Here is an 18241-nt window from a genome sequence, read left to right on the forward strand (position 1 = left end):
ACCAATGGGGGGGGGGGGGGGTCCGTCCTGTTGAAAGATAACATTTGGTTACATCTCCTGTAGCTGGGGAATGGCATAATTATTGAGCATGTCTAAGTACACATTTCCATTCATTTCTATTTCAAGAAAGGTGAAAGCCAATCACTCGATCATGACCACACCACACATTGAGTTTTGGACTAGCTCGAATGTGTTCTCTTATGGCATGTGGGTTTCAGATCCCCAGATCCTTACATTGTGTCTGTTGGCTACTTCACTCACGTGAAATGTTGCCTCATCAGAGAAACAAACACGCTGCAAAAATCATTATCCTCATCGATGCGGTTCAAAATGAGGTTATCAAATTCTTCACGCCTTGGACGATCATCTAGCTTTATCTCCTGGACAACTTGGACTTTGCACGCAAACAATCTCAAACGTTTGCGTACCACTTTGTGGACTGTACTCCTTGGCATTTGAAGTTCTAGTGAAGCTCTTCTGCTGTGACCGGGGTGAAGGCAGTTTAAACTGCCTCAATTGTCTCCTCGGAAACCGATGGTCTGCCACTGCTTGTACCCTTATGAACTGAACATGTTTCTGAAAACTGTGTCTTCCATTACTTAATGAGCCTGACATCAGGTGGGTTCTTTCCATACTGTGTCCTAAACATTCGCTACACTGTAACTAGAGATTTTGTCTCTGATAGCCACACAACACATTGGACTTTTCCTGTACTGAAGCCATTTTTAAAGAAAATCAGCAGCAGCGATTCTGGTGGCAAAAGCAGTATACTGAAGATACCAGTATGGAAACTTTATGAGTACCCAAGTTTACCCGCAACAAAATTTATTCAGTTAGTTTTCGTTGTTAAAATTTTATAGCCAGTTGTAATCAGGGTAATCATTTTGGACACTCTGTATGTGCAGCGCTGGCTGTCATTGTGAGTGGATGAATTTTTGGATTTCTTCATCGCAAAAGATGAAGGCTGATTCTGTCAATAAACATCGAATATCCGACACATCACTATTATATAGAGAAGTTGCAGACTAGAAACATCTTTCTAGGCCAAAAAAAGTTTTGTATCACTGAAAACTGGCTTGGAATATTCGAGCGCATGTTTTTTGTCAAATGAAGAGGAATGGCCTATCATTAATTCATTCCGTACCATCATCAACAAAATCAAAAGAGAATTTGTGGTCAGTGAGTGAGAGAGAGAAGGCAATTTATGTACAGGAAGAAGAGGGCGGTCTAAAGTTCGGATTCCGAGGAACTTCTGCATTGGTAAGGAAATCTGAAAAACAAAAACTGTCCATGATGACACGTAGTGAATGATCGGAAAGGAAGCTGGTCACCGAGTGAATTAGTCGGTCTTGTACAGTGGCGCAAAACATTTTTCCTTCCAGAAACTCTAGTTTTTCATCGCATAAATTAGTAGATTGGTAACTAAGACAACTGTTGGTAACAAAATGGCCAGAAGGATACATTAACAGAGCGCTTCCCAATCTGTGGGCCATGGTCCCCTTGGGGGGGCCGTTAATTTTGTTGAGGGGGCCGTGAAATAATGAAAACAAATTTAAAATGTTTTAAGACTTAGTAGATATTTTTTATTTTAAAAGAAACGTATTTAATGTTTATTATTTCTTTTTTTTCTTGTTATTTTTTTATATTTTAATGGAAAAAATCACGCATTGGTGTTGGTTCACAAATTTTGCTTCCTGCGTATTTCGGCGCTTAATGAATATTAGTAAATATATGCTAATTCATATAAGTTTCATTTCAAAGGTATTGAAATAAAACTTGGCCGTTTTAAATTAATATTTCATTGCTTTTTTGTATTGATATTAATACAATATATTGCATTGAATATAAATACAATAAATATTATAATAATATATGTCTGTATTACGATTTTGTTTTCGATGGGGGCCGTGAGATATTTTAATTTTTCCAAAGGGGCCTTTACATCCATAAGTTTGGGAAACACTGCATTAACAGACAGTACGCTACTTCACAGCTTTATTGTTTGGACTCTGATGAAGCTAACCTGGGATGATGATGATGATGATGACATTGCGCACCATGCCCGATATTAATAGGAAGAACTTGATCACTTTCGCTGCATCTAAAAATTTCATAGGTAGAAGTACGTTTCTGAGGAAGACTATACACAAAAAGGCATGGAAATCATTTGATGGGCATTTGATTTAACCAAACATGTCATAATAAATAAAAAACGAAGTTGAATCAGAATATTGGAGTCAAAATAAGCTACATATTTTTCAGCAAATATGAATCAAGTGAGATACAATATTAGCAAACTGGATAGGAGAGAAGAAAATATGAGATTGAATTAAAAATTGAAAAATAAATAACTGAAAGAGATTGAAAATATTGAAAACATCTGAAATTAATCAAAGAAAGTTAAAAGTAACAGAAGAAAAACTCAGTTGGAATTCAGAACAAAAAAAAAAAGGTTTAATGAAGAATGTGAATTGGCAATAAAGAAAAAATATATATAATTGGCTTAATAATCCATCTGATATCTATGAAACTTAGAGATGACATAAGTAGAACATTAATATTAGGATATGCAGATGATATATACCTTGTTGAAACAAATACGATATTAGAATAACGATCAGAAAGTTCAAAACTGCTGTAAAACTAGAACTACAAATCAACCAAGATAAAACCGAATATTTAAACGTATGTAGAAACAGCTGCTTTATCCATTTATATAGGTTAATAGGCGAGAAAATGCGGGAATGAGCAACTGGAAAAAAGTAAACAGTTAAGGTTTTTTACCTTAATATATAATACACGTTATGTTTTTATTAATTCCATACCCAAAAAAATCATGAGGAATAGTCTGATGACTGATAAATTTTAATTATGAAGGAACAATTTCAAATAATTTAGTTTGAATTTAATTTATCGCAATGCTGTACAAGATTGATTTATCTTTGCGATCATCTAAATCCCATTATGTCGTACAGTGGGAATGTGATATTTAAACACTAAGACATAGAAAAGTTAATTTTACCAGCTATATCTGGCGTAGCATACGTCGTTCTGGCATATTAGAAGCGTTATCAATAAAATATTTTTGTGTCCCACCCCCCAAGTAATCAGTTCTTTTAATAAAGGGGTGCTTAGACGGTGGATTGAATGAAACCTTTCAATTATTGCAGCATTTAATGTATTTATTCAATGTTTTTAACTCTTGAATTGCAGCATTTAATGTATTTATTCAATGTTTTTAACTCTTGAATTGCAGCGTTCACAGCCGTAGGTCTTCCCGCCGCTTATACTGCTGATTAAATATTCGTATTAAATATTTAATTAGTTCCAGAGTTTCACTTTTTTTTTCTCTCATTGCTTATCGTTCTCCGTTTCTTCGGTGTTTGTCCATTTTCGTCATCAAAAAGTTCATTTCTGTCCTGTAGTCTATTTGATTTCCCCTTTAATGTTTCATTAGCAATTTTTCTATAGTTTTTCGGAGATTTTTTTGCAGTTCAGCTATTTTTTACCTTTTTTTTTAGCATGTAACCATTTGATTAAGTAAAGAAGCGCTCATCTCTTATCAAGGAGGTTGGCTACCATGATGTGACTTATGGTGGACTACGGTCGTAATGAAATGTGGTGAGGACCCTATCTCTTCCACATATTGTCGTAATTATTTATGGCTGTAAATCTGTGTGTTCACGGAGCCGGTTTGCCTGTTCAGAGGGGCGAAAAACCCAAGTTTCCGGGTGAAAAAACCGTGTACCTCCGTATGAGATTGACTAACTCACCTTCAGTTGAAAGAGACCAGATAAAGGTTCCTGGCGTCATGGACAAGAATCGAACCCGGGTCTTTCTGAAGGCTTAGTCTATACCGGCTGAGCTACCGAGGCCCACCAAATACGCATAAAGAATTTTAATTAATTAAATATACACTCAAACAAAAACGATTCTTGCATTATTCTTATAAACACTTTTTATGCACTGAATTAAATTTAAACCAGAATACGTGATTAAGATTAAATATAGAAAGGTGAATTAAGAAAACTGGCAGAAACGCATGGATTTTATTTTTTTTTTTGTAAATATATATAAACAGTCATATCACTCAGACATCATTTATAGGTAACAACAGGTGTGTGGTTTTCATTTGAATGCTGTATGCTTACGATTGTGTGTATGTGTGGGTATATTGCTTATGCTTAATCAGTCTTCGGGTTGACAAGTTTGATTGATGAAATTCTGAAAATTTAAATGCATATTTGAATCAGTTAATTATTTTGGTATTATTTATCTATTTTTCCAAAGTAATTCTTACTTCCTTTATTATATAATTCATTGCATTTTAGCTAGCTACAAAGGCATATCTATTAGTTAAATATGTAGTTTCTGATTAAAAATTATTTTGATTCCTTTTTATTTCATACCTATGAAATACGAGTATAGTACTCACTTGGTCTGCAGAATCATATCGATAGTTACATGCTCATTAATTGGCTTACAAATACAGTATAAAACAAACTTGAGTTAATATTATTAGCTGCTTTTACAGTACCTGATTTATAATCATCCTATGAAGATAACTTACTTATTGAAAGTTATTAAAAGTTCACAATAAATTATGAATTAAATCCATAATAAATCATGGATTAAAAGTACATCTTATTAAAACAAAAGGGCACCCACTATTTATTGACTACTGAGAATTAGTTCAATGGCATTGAAATTATATATGTTTGTGCTGGCGCGTACTTTTGTAGGAATGAATTTCTTCATCCGGAATTCTTTTCATTTTATTTTATTTTTTTATTTTATGTTGCGTAATGACGCGTGTTCAATCGATAGCACGATTTCCTTACGGTCAAAGTGAAACTTTTAAACTTTTACTTAAAAAACAAGCATCCAGTTCATTCAATAGCTATCCTCGTATCATATTTATGTTTCTTTTCAGGGATCGCTGGTAGATGATGAAGATCTTATTATTGTACTTCAAGATACGAAATCCACTGCCCAACACGTCAGCCAGAAACTGCAGATAGCAGCCCGAACTCAGCAGAAGATTAATGAGGCGCGTGAAGAATTTCGTCCTGTTGCCACAAGAGGGAGCACCTTATACTTTCTGATTGTCGAAATGACCATTGTGAACATGATGTACCAAACTTCTTTGAAGCAGTTTCTAGGGCTGTTTGATCTGTCTATTGCCAGGTATCACGAGTTATTCTACTACATATTGAGAATTATTCAGAAACGTATCCAATTAGACTGTTACTTATAGCAGTAATTATAATAGTAAATGTGATGATGAGAAAAAGTAAGAAGTAAAAAATAATGCAGTCATACTAATTAACGTTTTTGGAATATACCAGTGTGGTTTAAGAATAAAATCAATAAATTAGTGAAGTTTAATTTGAGTTATACAACTACTACCTTTAGTTGCTTAATAAAAACCGAATATTTATTAGTAGAAGAAAAGAGCATTTTCCAGCATTACCGCGTTATTTATTCTCTTTTAAAAATTATATTTTCCACCAAATATTGATTTTTGTTACATATCTGATTAAAATAGTTAAGCTTATTTGCCGAACATGAAATTAGAATTTATTGATGAGGCGAGAACATATGTGAAGTTAGACATGAGAGAGAAAAAAGTAACACAAATGAAAAGTTTGCCTATCTCTGTACCAGGCTTTTCGGATTATTTTATTTGTCCTGTATACCGAACAATTATTGTTTTAGCAGTTTTGCTTAAGCATTTTTTTTTTTATATCACTGTCACAAATGAGAGACCTCAAAGTCCATAGCAATGCTGTGCGCGGGTAGAGATCATACTACTTGAGCTTGTAGTATTTGGGGAATGCTTCACGGAAAAGGCTGTTCCACAGAACCGGGGTAGATGAAACGGAAGATGAATAGCAGTTTCGATCCGTCAGCAGTTCAATTGTAAAAAATGCTGGTCACCTGTTTGCTATACATTTAACTGAAATGTGGCTATGATGGATGCCAGTTCTGTTGAACAGCTGTTGAAGCTGTAGAAACGACAGTGCAGAAACTGGCCATGTGTGAGATAGCAGTTTGAAGATTCTGTGAGAGAGAGAGAGAAAGAGAGATCATCAATCAGTCAAACTACCCGCTTCTGGACAGTATCAAAAATTTTAAGAGAGTTTTTTTGGTGCACCACCCCAAATGTGAGATCAGTACTCCACAGCAGGGCGGATTTGTACAGAATTAATAGTTGTACAGATGAAAAGAAACATTTTGGACCAAAAATGGATACCAAGTGTTTTGGAAGACGAAGATTCTCTAGAAGTAATGTGTTTGTACCGGGAAAAGTGAGAACTGTCGTTTTTTTGCGAGAAAAAAATACAAAAGTGTGTTTTGGAATCATTGAAGGTGAAGAAGGATAGTATATAGATTGAGAGTGTAGGACACTAATTGTAGATGACCTTTGAGATTTATCTAATTACGCACTGCAGTAATTTGTCATATGAGTGGGGGGGTGAAGAGTGCCATCATCAGCAAAACTGGACAGTATTTGAGATCAGCGAGAGAATATCGGAAGAATATGGTAGAGGAAATAACCTGTGGAACATCTGCATTGATAAGAAAAGCTGAAAAGAGATTACCCTATAACATTACATTCGGTGAAGTCTCTATAGAAGACTGGCACTCCATTTACAAGGGATCGAAGGCAGAGACCATAAGGTGGCAATTTTCTGGAAGCTCTTGATTGCCAAACTATCAATTTCCTTGGAAACGTCGAGTTATTAGGTTAATTGATAATTCATAATTAGGTTCTGTTATTAGAGTAAATCTTTTGTTTAAGTAGTTTCTATTATTTTTCTTATTTAAAATATTTTAACTTATTATTTGACTTATTTAAACTTTTTAAGATCTATAATAAAAATGCATGTGATCATTGAAGGCCTGTTGCTGTATTTTATATATTAATATCGATTAGCAATATATTCACTAATTTCTACTCTCCTAGTCTTGGGAACTTCCATTGTAGGAAATTTCATGTAACTTAATTAAACGCAAATTTTTGGTCTATAAATTAGATCAGTAGTTCTGAGAAGAACTTCTTTCGATCCTGTATGATCAGAACGGAAACATTTCAGAGGAAAAATTGATAGTTGAATTTCATTAGGAAATAATCTGTATATACGATTTTCCAGCAATTAAGCATTCTCAAGTATAATTGACAATGTGCTGAAGAAACAGAAGTCCATAGGTGATGGTAAGCCCAAATGCGAAATATAAGCGTGAAATACTGGCGGACAGGAGCCAGCGTTCCTCAAGAAGTCCGGTTATCTCATCTCTCCATCGCAGTTAAGCGAATGCGCGTTTGGAAGAGGGAGCAACAGCCTTTAAGCAATCAAATAAGCTTTTTCACGCAGAAGATGTGCGCCAGTTTTCACGGAGAAGCTACAGTTCCTAAACCTTTAACAACACTGAATACAAATCATTGATTGTTATGAACCTGCAGTGGAGCAGTAGAAATCGATCCTGTGGAACAAAGAATCACGTTACATACTCTTCTCATATAATGGTCATGTCCAGGTATAGAGAATTTTTTTTTTATTTTGGTCCCGCTCACAAAAGATTTATTTGTTAATCTATTGTACATTCGTACCGTAGGCGAGCTAAGGATTTTTTTTAATATTTTTTAATTATTTTTTTTTCATTTTTTAATTTTATATATATATATATATATATATATATGCATACATACATACATACAAGGTGGACCAAAAGTCACAAAGGGGTTTCAATATCTTATAACTCCTTTATTTTTTTGTTTTAAATTTACAATACCATAGCATCGTATACAATATATATAGGAAATAAGCTTACACTAGGTGTGAAAAATCAGATCTTGTAAATATAAATGTTATTAAAAAAACTTCAGACCCTTTCGTGACTTTTGGCCCACCGTGTCTATATTTTTTGTATTTTTTACAAAGTCCTGAAACCCTATTCGAGAGACCAAACATGAAACTTTTTTTTCAAATCATTTCGGGTCTCCAATAAAGGATCGGTGGTCTCACACCGAGTGATGAAATTCGTCGTCCACCTAAAGACAATCACAAACATTCATGCCCATAGCGGAATTTGAACCTATAATCTGTTGGCTGGAGAAATCTGATACACTAACCAATCAGGCTAGCGATATATGATGCATGAAGAATGCTTTAAACGAGAGTGTGTTTTCCCAAAGTTAAGTTTGAAGCGGTTGTAACAACGCAGGATTACTTTAAGTGTTATTGGTTATGTCCACCGATTGTAATGCGCGAAATGTTAGTGCTATAGTCTACATTGATGTTTTGGACAATTGCGTGTGTGTTCGGTATTGTGTCTGTTTTATGCTACACCTTTCAGTTAAATATTGCTACTTCCAATTGAAGATAACTCATAAAGCAGTCATTGTGAACATATGGAGAGGATAACATCTAAACTTGGCAGTGGTCAGCACAGAATCCCAACCTGATCTTGATATAATATTTGTGCGATGAACTAAAGACGCACTTCCAAATTGGCCCTCTTCATTATTAGTAGAACTTATTGATACTTTGAAGGAGAAGTGAAACATTGCCATCTACTTTCTGAAAGAATTAATTCTCTTCCAAGACAATACGTTGAAGCAGTTATTATGGCCGAAGGCTGAATACGTTATTAGTTTTTATCAACGAAGGATTTTTTTTATATTGCAAGTGTCCCGTAACTTTTGGTAGAATAGTGCGTAATTTACACCAAATTATTTACTTGTTTATATTGATTCCTCCAATTACTGAGTGGTTTCGATGAGTCAAGAGACTGCAGATCTCATTTAAGTAATTTTCGAGCCTTTTTATGAAGTCGGGTTGAGTGAATCTCTTTCGTAAACGAAAATGACAGCGTTTTCCTTTTGTACTAAATCGAATTTCATAAAATAGGCAGTCATCTGTGAGAACACACTTCAGCAGATTTGACGGAGATGCACCCTCATTTCTGGGTTTCCTTTGAAAGAGACTGTGGCTTCGTTAAGTTCTATAATGAATCAGACGTGAACATTAGAACATTTATATATTTATTATTTCTTAGACTAGTGGAATCACGATGTTCATATACCACAGTGAAAAGTTCTTAGTCTGTCATTTATCAGATATTCCCTGTACTGTGAACAGCTTAGCAGTGATTTAAGGAGTATTAACAATGATTTTTTAATAAATTTCTTAGTCATTATTTTTAAAGCTGTAAAAGTCATTATTACCCAAAATTTTTGTGTTTTGCTATGGAGATTTTGCTGTAATGACTAGACAATAATCACGCCTAATTTTTAATTTCATTTAAACAGCTGGAATGTTGACACCTTCTGGAAAGTATAAAATAATTCTCGTATTATGATACTTCATTCCTGGGATTTATTTTTCATTACGTTTTCTAGAACTTAATTAAAAGCGTTATCTTTCCATCCGAACAATCTGTTATGAGAGGAGCATAATACCCCAAGAGAGTGGCAAACTAATTATATAATAATTAGCTCGTTATATTCGTTAACTACCTGTTACTCTCCTATCCATTAGGTGTTACAGGTGTCGCCGATACATTTTTTTCATTTAACCATATTTTAATAATATTAATATTTACACGTAATCATTATGAACTCAATGCAATGATTTAGGTCTGAATAAGCAGTCATTATTATCCTTTTATGGTGATAAACTGATTCCGAAAAGAAAAGTATATTATATATTGATTAGGTAATATACGTACTCTTACACTGAAAGAGGAAGAATAGTTCTGAACTCATAACTGGCTTTTTCGTGTCAAGCGGGTTGAAAGTTTCCATTAACGTGAAACATCTCATGTTAAAGTAGATCATAGTGAAGTTATTTACAGCAATCTATTTTTAAAATATTTGGTTTACAGATACAATTTTCGACTTAATTATCTACATAAATATAAGCTAATAAAAATATAAAATTGTCTCAAGATTAACTTGAATTTCCAAGCATAGTATCTACTCACGAGAGGAACGAGACTCGAGATTAGCCAGCAGACCTACGATGAGATATGATTACAGTGCATTCTTGTCTGGCTATTGAAGATTTGTATTTAAGGCGAAAAAAAATCTGTTTCGCCTTAAATACAAGTCTTTGGTGCGTTTCATTTCGTCTCTCTCTCTGTTTTCATAGCTAAAAATTTTAGTTCTCTAAATAATAAATACGTCCTCATTAGGTCGTTGACCATTTCGGACAGGGTTTCACATTGCCTCTAGGTTAGAAAAGATGTCAACTGTGCACACATGTACAGAACTCGTGTATATTCACCTTTAGCGTGTAATCCAGTCACGGTACGTTGAATACTTCAATGCTTAGATTTGGATTTGATTCATATTACGACCGAAACAACTATCGGTTAATTTCGCGTGCTCTTTTAGCTGGTTTGTAAATTTTGTGGGTACTCGTGTTTCCAGAGGAGTAAACTCTGTCATCGTCATATGAGAATTGCTAATTCGAACAGCCGTTATAAAGATTCCGAGCGTAATGAATTTCATTCGAATCCGAGTATTTCCAACTGAACAACAGTTGTCGCATAGCATATGCTACTACACTGTGGAGGCTCTTGAAAATTCTTAAGAAAGGCAATTAAAATATAAAACATTATTTTAAACAACATCCACTGAATATACCGACGCTGTATCATTTGTTTTGGGATGTCGTGGCTGCAGAGCATTATTGTTATGCAGTTGGATCAGTTAATGTGATTATACCAGGGTCATTTCAAAAGTTCTACGCACTGTATTCTTGTTGTTAAACTAAGCATTTATTTAACAAAATAACTCTATAGGCCTTAAGTACATTCTCCCTATATTAATGGTTCTTTCAATTTAAGGAACAGATCGAAGTCTGGAGATATCATGTCCTGACTGTGTGGGGAAGGGAAGGAAGCACTTCACATCCACACTTCATGTGAAACATGTGGCTGATCTCTGCGAGATATCCGACTCAGGTTCGTCCTCCATTTTGAAGTCTGATTTCGCAGAAATAGCTTACGAAAAAGAAAATGAGCACGCGATGCTCGTACTCAAAGTCTAGCTTTCCAATTGACAGGTGATAACAACTATTGCCTCATTCCACTGGACACGCATCAATGGGTTGTAAAATTTTTTAAATGACTCTAGTGTCTTTGTTGTTATTTGACTTCAATTTTGCATCCATAAAATCAGAATTCACTCATTTTGTTTATTAAAGCTAATAGTGAACAACGACATGTATTTGATCCAAGGCTAACATATAGTCTTTCTTGCTACGAGAAAGTTTGCATGTTTGTCCCGGTCTAGTACTAGTCATTCATTCAGTTTGATGATATTTAATATCGGGTACTCTTACTAATTTCAAAACATTATATTTAAATTATACGAGTTCAATTACATGCTAAATTCGATACACATGTGAATATTAACAGTATCTGAAAAAGATACCAAGAAAAATTATGAGTTGGCACGAAGAGCTTCGAGGTCGTGTGTGGGTGCACTTTCTTGGGGGGGGGGAATTCATTAACTATATCTGTATTATCAAAATCATGTTTTAAGTTCTCCATAAAAACATGTTGGGGAACAGTCTGGTGCAACTTTGAGGCTTTATTCCAGTCCTCAGTTTTAAAAGGCTGAGAAATGTTACTGCATCGAGTACAACAATTCTTCAATTAAACTTGACTGTGTTCAGTTTTAAATTTAAAACCTAGAAATAGTAGATTACATATCATTTTAAGTCTACCTTAAATTAGCTCATCCTCACAATTTGTACAGTGATAATCTTAATAAGGGAAGAAATATGAATATGATTCGTCTATTAATTTAGAAGTCTATTCATGCAACTCATAAAGACGGCTTTAATCTTCTACCTTAATCTTGGTGACGTAACTAACCATTAAGTCGCCAAGGTTTATATTCTTATTTTTCATAATTGATGTGATGCTATATTCTCGAAACATAGAAATTATATACCGGGTGATTATAAAATAACGTCAAGTGTTCAGAGCCCCCCTAGCGAGAAATGTATCGGACGAAACACACCAATATTCGGTAGACGTACACCGTGGAACATGGGGATTCGATTTAACAAAAAAAAAAATGGTACCAAAAGTCGCCAACAGGGGAAATTTTGGCGCTGTTTACCGAGTAAAATGCATTAATTTGCAGTATCGCGTTTCTTGTGAGCGATCATGCAATAAAAGGAAAGCCTGTGAGATTTCTTATCATTCGTAGACGAACTGCTTTTCGATGCCTCTCACCTTACGTGAGCGTGCTTTGTTGGTCAAACTCTTTTATCAGCGGAACAATAATGCCAGTGCTTGTCTTCATGATTTTCGGCGTACGAAAAAAGGACCGATTAGCGTAAAAACTTACGAAAACTGATTCGGCGATTTGAAACTACCGGAACTCTAGCAGTGCAGATAGGCAGGAGACGCAAACCAATCAATCACCAACAAGTTTAACAAGTTGCAACTGCTATTGTAGAACAGGAGATGACGAATGTGCAGGGTACCAGCAGTGTACGAGCAATATCCCGGCAAACGGATATCGCATACACAACGGTGTGGAAAACCCTACATCAGATGTTGAAGTTTTACCCCAATAAAATCAGTCATGTTCAAGAATTGCGCCCTGGTGATGCGACCACACGAATCGACTTATCTTTGAAATTCTTAGCGCGCATGGAAGTGGATGATGCATGGTCGTGGCAGATTTTATGGAGTGACGAAGCGCACATTTATTCGAACGGCGATATTAACACACGCAACTGTCGCATTTGGGCTGCAACTAATCCGCACGTGTGTCTGCAGATGCCTATCCACTCGTCCAAAGTCACAGTGTGGTGCGGATTTACGGCATCTTTTATCATCCGTCCATACTTTTGCGAGGAAAATCGCCAAAATGGACCAGTGACCTGTTCCGTCAATGCTAACAGGTATGCCAATATGCTACAGAACTTTGTGGTTCCACAACTGCATCAAAGAGGATGTCTCGATTCGACCATCTTCATGCAGGATGATGCACCACCCCACATCGGACTTCAGGTACAGCGTGTTTTGCAACAACATTTCTCTGACAGAAGAATCATTAGTCGCGCATTTTCCACGCCAAGCCACCGAGATCGCCTGATCTCAATCCTTGTCACTTTTGACTGTGGGGATTTCTTAAAAGCATTGTGTATCAAGGACATATACCCGATATTCCAACTTTGAAAGATCGAATAACGTTACACGTGAGACAAATCAATTCCGATATGTTGCGAGCCACTGTGGAAAATGGCGTGCACCGTATGCAGTTCCTGGAACATCAGAATGGTGGTCATATTGAACCTCATTTGTAATTAACAATAAACATCATGAAATTGATGTGTGCTGTCTTTCATTTGCCATTTAGTCATTCATTAGTCACACCTACTAAAATTAATTTGGCAGCACCATAATTTCCCCTGTTGGCGACTTTTGGTACTATTTTTTTTTTTGTTAAATCGAATCCCCATGTTCCACTCTGTACGTCTACCAAATATTGGTGTGTTTCGTCCAATACATTGCTCGCTAGAGGACTCTGAACACTTGACGTTATTTTATAATCACCCGGTACTTAAAATATTGCACTGGAGTGTACCATCAGACATAATTATTGCATAATTTCTGCTGTGTTGAAAATTTCAATCTGGGAATGAATCGATACAGCTGGAGTCGACGTGAAGCTAATTGAATCAATTGAGTCCATTCAAACCCCAAAGCAAGAAATTTAAAATGTGATAAAAATTTTGGAAGTTTTACTGAATATAAAGAAAGAAAATGTCATCATAATTAGTTTATTTTTTTTTTCACTTTCTCTTTCTTTCTTTCTCTCTCTTATATAAAACTATAATGTAAACATTAATATTGTTAATAGTATATATTCCCGATACCTGATCTCCTTAAAATGGCCAATCCAAATGATCCCAATTGGGTCCCGCGTTTTCTATAGCCGGGACTGGCTACAGCATAACGATTTATGATAAAATTCTTCCTAAAATACTTTTTTGGGTCAGTTCTGCGTGTTTTTCTGAAGGGGATACTTTATTTTCATAGTGAAGCCAACTATTATTCCTCATTTGCGTTCGAAGTATAAAATAAGTCTAAGAAGCTATGCTGTTATTTGATGAGTAATCTTATCTTTATTGGAATAATAAGAGATAAGATCTAAGAATAAGGATGGAATTGTCTCATTCCGGTTTTCCAGAAAAGTTCATTATGAAAAGTGCTAATTCACAAATCTTCAGCTTTAAAAATGACAATTTTAAAAACATAAAATTTAATAAGGTATTTTTTTAATTAAAAAGGCTCTGATTTATTTTTCTTCCATGCGCTAGAAAACTTTTTTTGTCTCTTCTGGATAAGAAAATAAGATTTAACGAAACAAAAAATAATGTGCACTCCATTTAAGTTAGTTTAACAAATAACTTTTGCTAAGCAGATATGTAAAATAGTTAAACAGTTGTAGTTTAACCCAAATTCAGTAGTAGATTATTGCTTCTAACGTGTTAATAATTACTCGCTCCAATCAAGAAGTTTATTGCGGAGCCACCAATATGAGCTTCTGAAAATTTTATTATTATTATTATTATTCGTGACACCTCCAAGGAGTCCGAAGACTCATCGCGGGAGGACACCTACTGTACAATTCTCCATCTCCACCACTACCAATTACCTACATCAACGCCATCTACTGCCCACAACCACTACTACCACCACCACCACAGCTAGTATTTTTTGTCTGTAAATTACGTGTGTTCTGAAGAGTCGATTTGTCTGTATGCGGGATGAAAAACCCGAGTATCTGGAGAAAAAACCCTGCTACCTCCGTATAAGATCGGCTAACTCACCTTCAATTGAAAAAAGTCCAAATAAAGATTCCTGCCATCATGACGAGAATCGAACTTAGGCCTTTTCTAATCGAAGGGCGCAACGTACCGTCGTTGCGCCCTTATTTAATATTTACACTGATAAGGAGGCACTTATCAGTGTAAATATTTGAGCCTTCGGTCGCGCTTGGTCCTCGAACTAATTATGTAATTAAATACGTAAAATTAGTAAATTAACTTCAGATGATTTCAACGTAATTCATTATTACATGAAATATTATTTATCGGCGATATTTTGGTATTAACGATGTCTGAATTTTTATTATGATGTTGATTATATTGTTCTAAAAATTATCATTCCCGAGTGCGATGCATTATTTGTCCTTCAGTTAAAAAAAACCTAGATTCGAATCTCGTTTAGGTTTCGAAGAAACTTGAAGAGTTCTTTTAAGGTCAGTTAATCGGTCTCAAATACGGATGTTGAAGGGAGGTTTTTCCCTTCAAAAAATAGGAAAAACTGAAAAATGCACGCAATATTAACAGATATACTGGCTTGGATGGCCTTAATTGGTTCTGCAGTAATTTTAATCGTTTAAACGAAACTCACACACACACACACACACACACACACACACACACACACACACACACACACACACGCACGCACAGCGTTTACTTAGCGCACTAAAAAATAAAAAGACATGTTCCTTTGGTTGGAAAGATGACTCGATTCTTGTCACAGTACGAGAGAAACATTTATAGTGTTTTTTGTGTTTTTTTTTTTCAGCTATAAATATTTCTCTAGCACTTGTGATAACTTGTCTCATACAGTTTCGATATTTTTTTTTAATTATTATTCTGCTCAAAAAAATGTCACCTCCATCCAAATCTTCCACAGAACACACGCTGCTTACAGACATAATAGACTCGTCTCATAACTTTGGTTGCTTATTTGTTTTAGCATAAGCCTAACAATTTTAGTCTCTCATTCAGGCTCATCTTATCTCATTCTTTCTCTCTCTTTAAGTTAAAGCGTCTGCCTTAAACGTTTCGAGCCAAAGTTAAACGTTTTTCTCGACACTGCGCGAGAGTGTAAAGCAGGGATTCTCAAACATTTGAGTATCCCCCTCTCTTACAGCTGTAAAGCGGAAGTCTGGAAATCGTTGCTGAAAATTTTTTAAACACAGATTGCTGTAAATAAATCAGTTATCATTAATTGTTCATTAAATTGTTTGTTTCGAAACAGGAGAAAAACAACTTTCAACAAAATAAATGTTCTTTCAAAACATTGACGCCGGTTTCAAATTTAATAAATAAATATATAAATAATAATGATGACGAAGCCAATCCTAAACGGAAACGAGTGAAGTCGTCAAGTGTATCCTTGGCGATGATAAATTGTTAGCCTGTGGGTTCGAATACGTGAAAGCGAGTTTCATGTATTCCAGCCCACCACACTAGGGCTACTGAAATATAAGAAAAGTAAGTATTCCTAGCCACCCTGTTTTACACAATCTCTGATGACACGTAAGGCAGCAAGGAAGTTATTTCATATATTTCGGCTCTTGTATCAAACTCTATACGGCATTCGAATTGAAGCCTATGAAAAAATAAAAGAAGTCAGGTAGAAGATGTTTCAAAATATTAATAAGTCTCGTCATTTAGCAAGTTCTTCTTCAGTATTTGGAAGGAAATATAATAATTGTGGTATATAAGTAAATTAGAAAGAAACCTCAAATTTCCTTTTCTTTTTTTGTTCGTTTGTTAAAATAGCCAAGTATGACAAGACTTTCTTGATTGTTTTAACTCGATATTACGATACATTACGTTTTGAAATGCTTATTATGAAGATCATCGTTTCCTGAAGTTTATACTTCGTTTCATAGATGGCACCACTCTTGCAGTTAGTGACTACCAATTCGTTGCATGCTCTTAGAAGGCAATGGATTTTCTCCATCCATATTGCAAGCACTACGGAAATTAGGGAAATCAACAGACCATCATTTAGAAACTCGCTTTCGCACAATTTATTCCCTATGTTTCACGCATAGTTCAGAACTTTCATTGTAATGAGTGTATTTACCTCAATTGCACACATTCTCCAGGTATTCACCCACACTTAAAGTTCTGTTGTGTGTCTCGGCTCAGCGGCTGGTATTAGCATTTACGAATGTTCGTAGTTTCGTGGTTACAGTATGAGCATGGCTTTGGAAATGTTAGCTATGTAATTTGCTATTTTAATCATTTTCATTTCATGCGAATTTAACCCCTTCGATTCTATCAAAAGAAAATTCTTAAATAGATCTACAAAGAAAGAAAAATTGTAAACGAAATCATTTGGTCATTCACAAATCTCGTAAATACATTTCTGTTTAAGGATTTGTTTCAGTTTAAAATCCAGAACAAGATTGAATTGCACTTTGGGGCATTATTTCATCGTTTTCCTAATTAAGTAGTGTGAGTATGATCCGTAATTATGAATTCTCTGACTGGATTAAGCTACAAATACTTCTTTAACATTAAACATGCCCATCCCCCAGTCAGCGTGTTACTTGCACATATGTGTCAAACTCCTCTTATTTATTCATTAGAGTTCTGTGGAAATTACGAATAACGGAGCTAATTTTAAAAGTTGGGTATGAATATATTGTCCTACATGATGAGACATCTGTTGTTCTTACCAGTATTTGAATTGTATTGCATTCTCCATGAAGATTTCTGCATAAACTGCGACTTTTTTGGTATACCTTGGTAAACGTATAACTTTCTTAATATTCGAAATGCATTTTTCTCTCCCATTTCATTTTTCCTGGGAATGTTAATTCTCTACAAATCTGAAATATTCTCTGGTTTTTCTACTTACAGATTTTTTTACCGATAAAGCTTGATCCTTGATCGTTATAGAACATTTTTGTCCCTGTATAAAGTGATCCAGCATCCTCACTTGCTGCTAACCCTTTTCTATTACAACATGCATGAAATGAAACACGCGTCTATCACATTTGTAACGCAGTCCCGAGTGATGTGCATTTTATAACACCGAATAATGAACCCATTTATTCGGACTACAAAAACCAGCATGCTTGATAAGGCCTCCAGTGTATGTCACTCTGTGGTTTATAACCAGACTGATTAAGTCTTTCCTGCAGATATCAGAATGATCCTTGCTGGCATTTAGACATTATATGTCCTACATTTGTATGCTTCCTCAGTTTTTCTTATCAGATTTTTGCATTTATTGTAACATGCTACTTTAAGAGTATTTTTGAGTTTTCACACAACACTCATCCATTCCTAACATACATATACATTGAGTTAGTTTTGAATTAGGAACACCCACCTAATAATGCGGTCTACCTCTCTGTGCAATCATAGTTCGCAGACGCCTAGGA

General features: G+C 35.1%; 1 protein-coding gene across 1 annotated transcript in view; it reads left to right on the forward strand.

Moving 5' to 3' along the window:
* Window positions 1-18241, forward strand: part of LOC150110257 (dynein axonemal heavy chain 5-like) — a 972373-nt gene that overhangs the window by 907009 nt on the left and 47123 nt on the right. The window contains exon 67 of the mRNA XM_090394637.1: window positions 4934-5187. Coding sequence (XP_090250763.1) covers window positions 4934-5187 — 254 coding nt within the window. The remainder of the gene's footprint in view (window positions 1-4933; window positions 5188-18241) is intronic.

Source organism: Typopeltis vanoorti, chromosome 1 (genome assembly GCF_054136105.1).
Source record: "Typopeltis vanoorti isolate ZY-2024b chromosome 1, IOZ_Tvanoo_1.0, whole genome shotgun sequence".
NCBI lineage: Eukaryota > Metazoa > Arthropoda > Arachnida > Uropygi > Thelyphonidae > Typopeltis > Typopeltis vanoorti.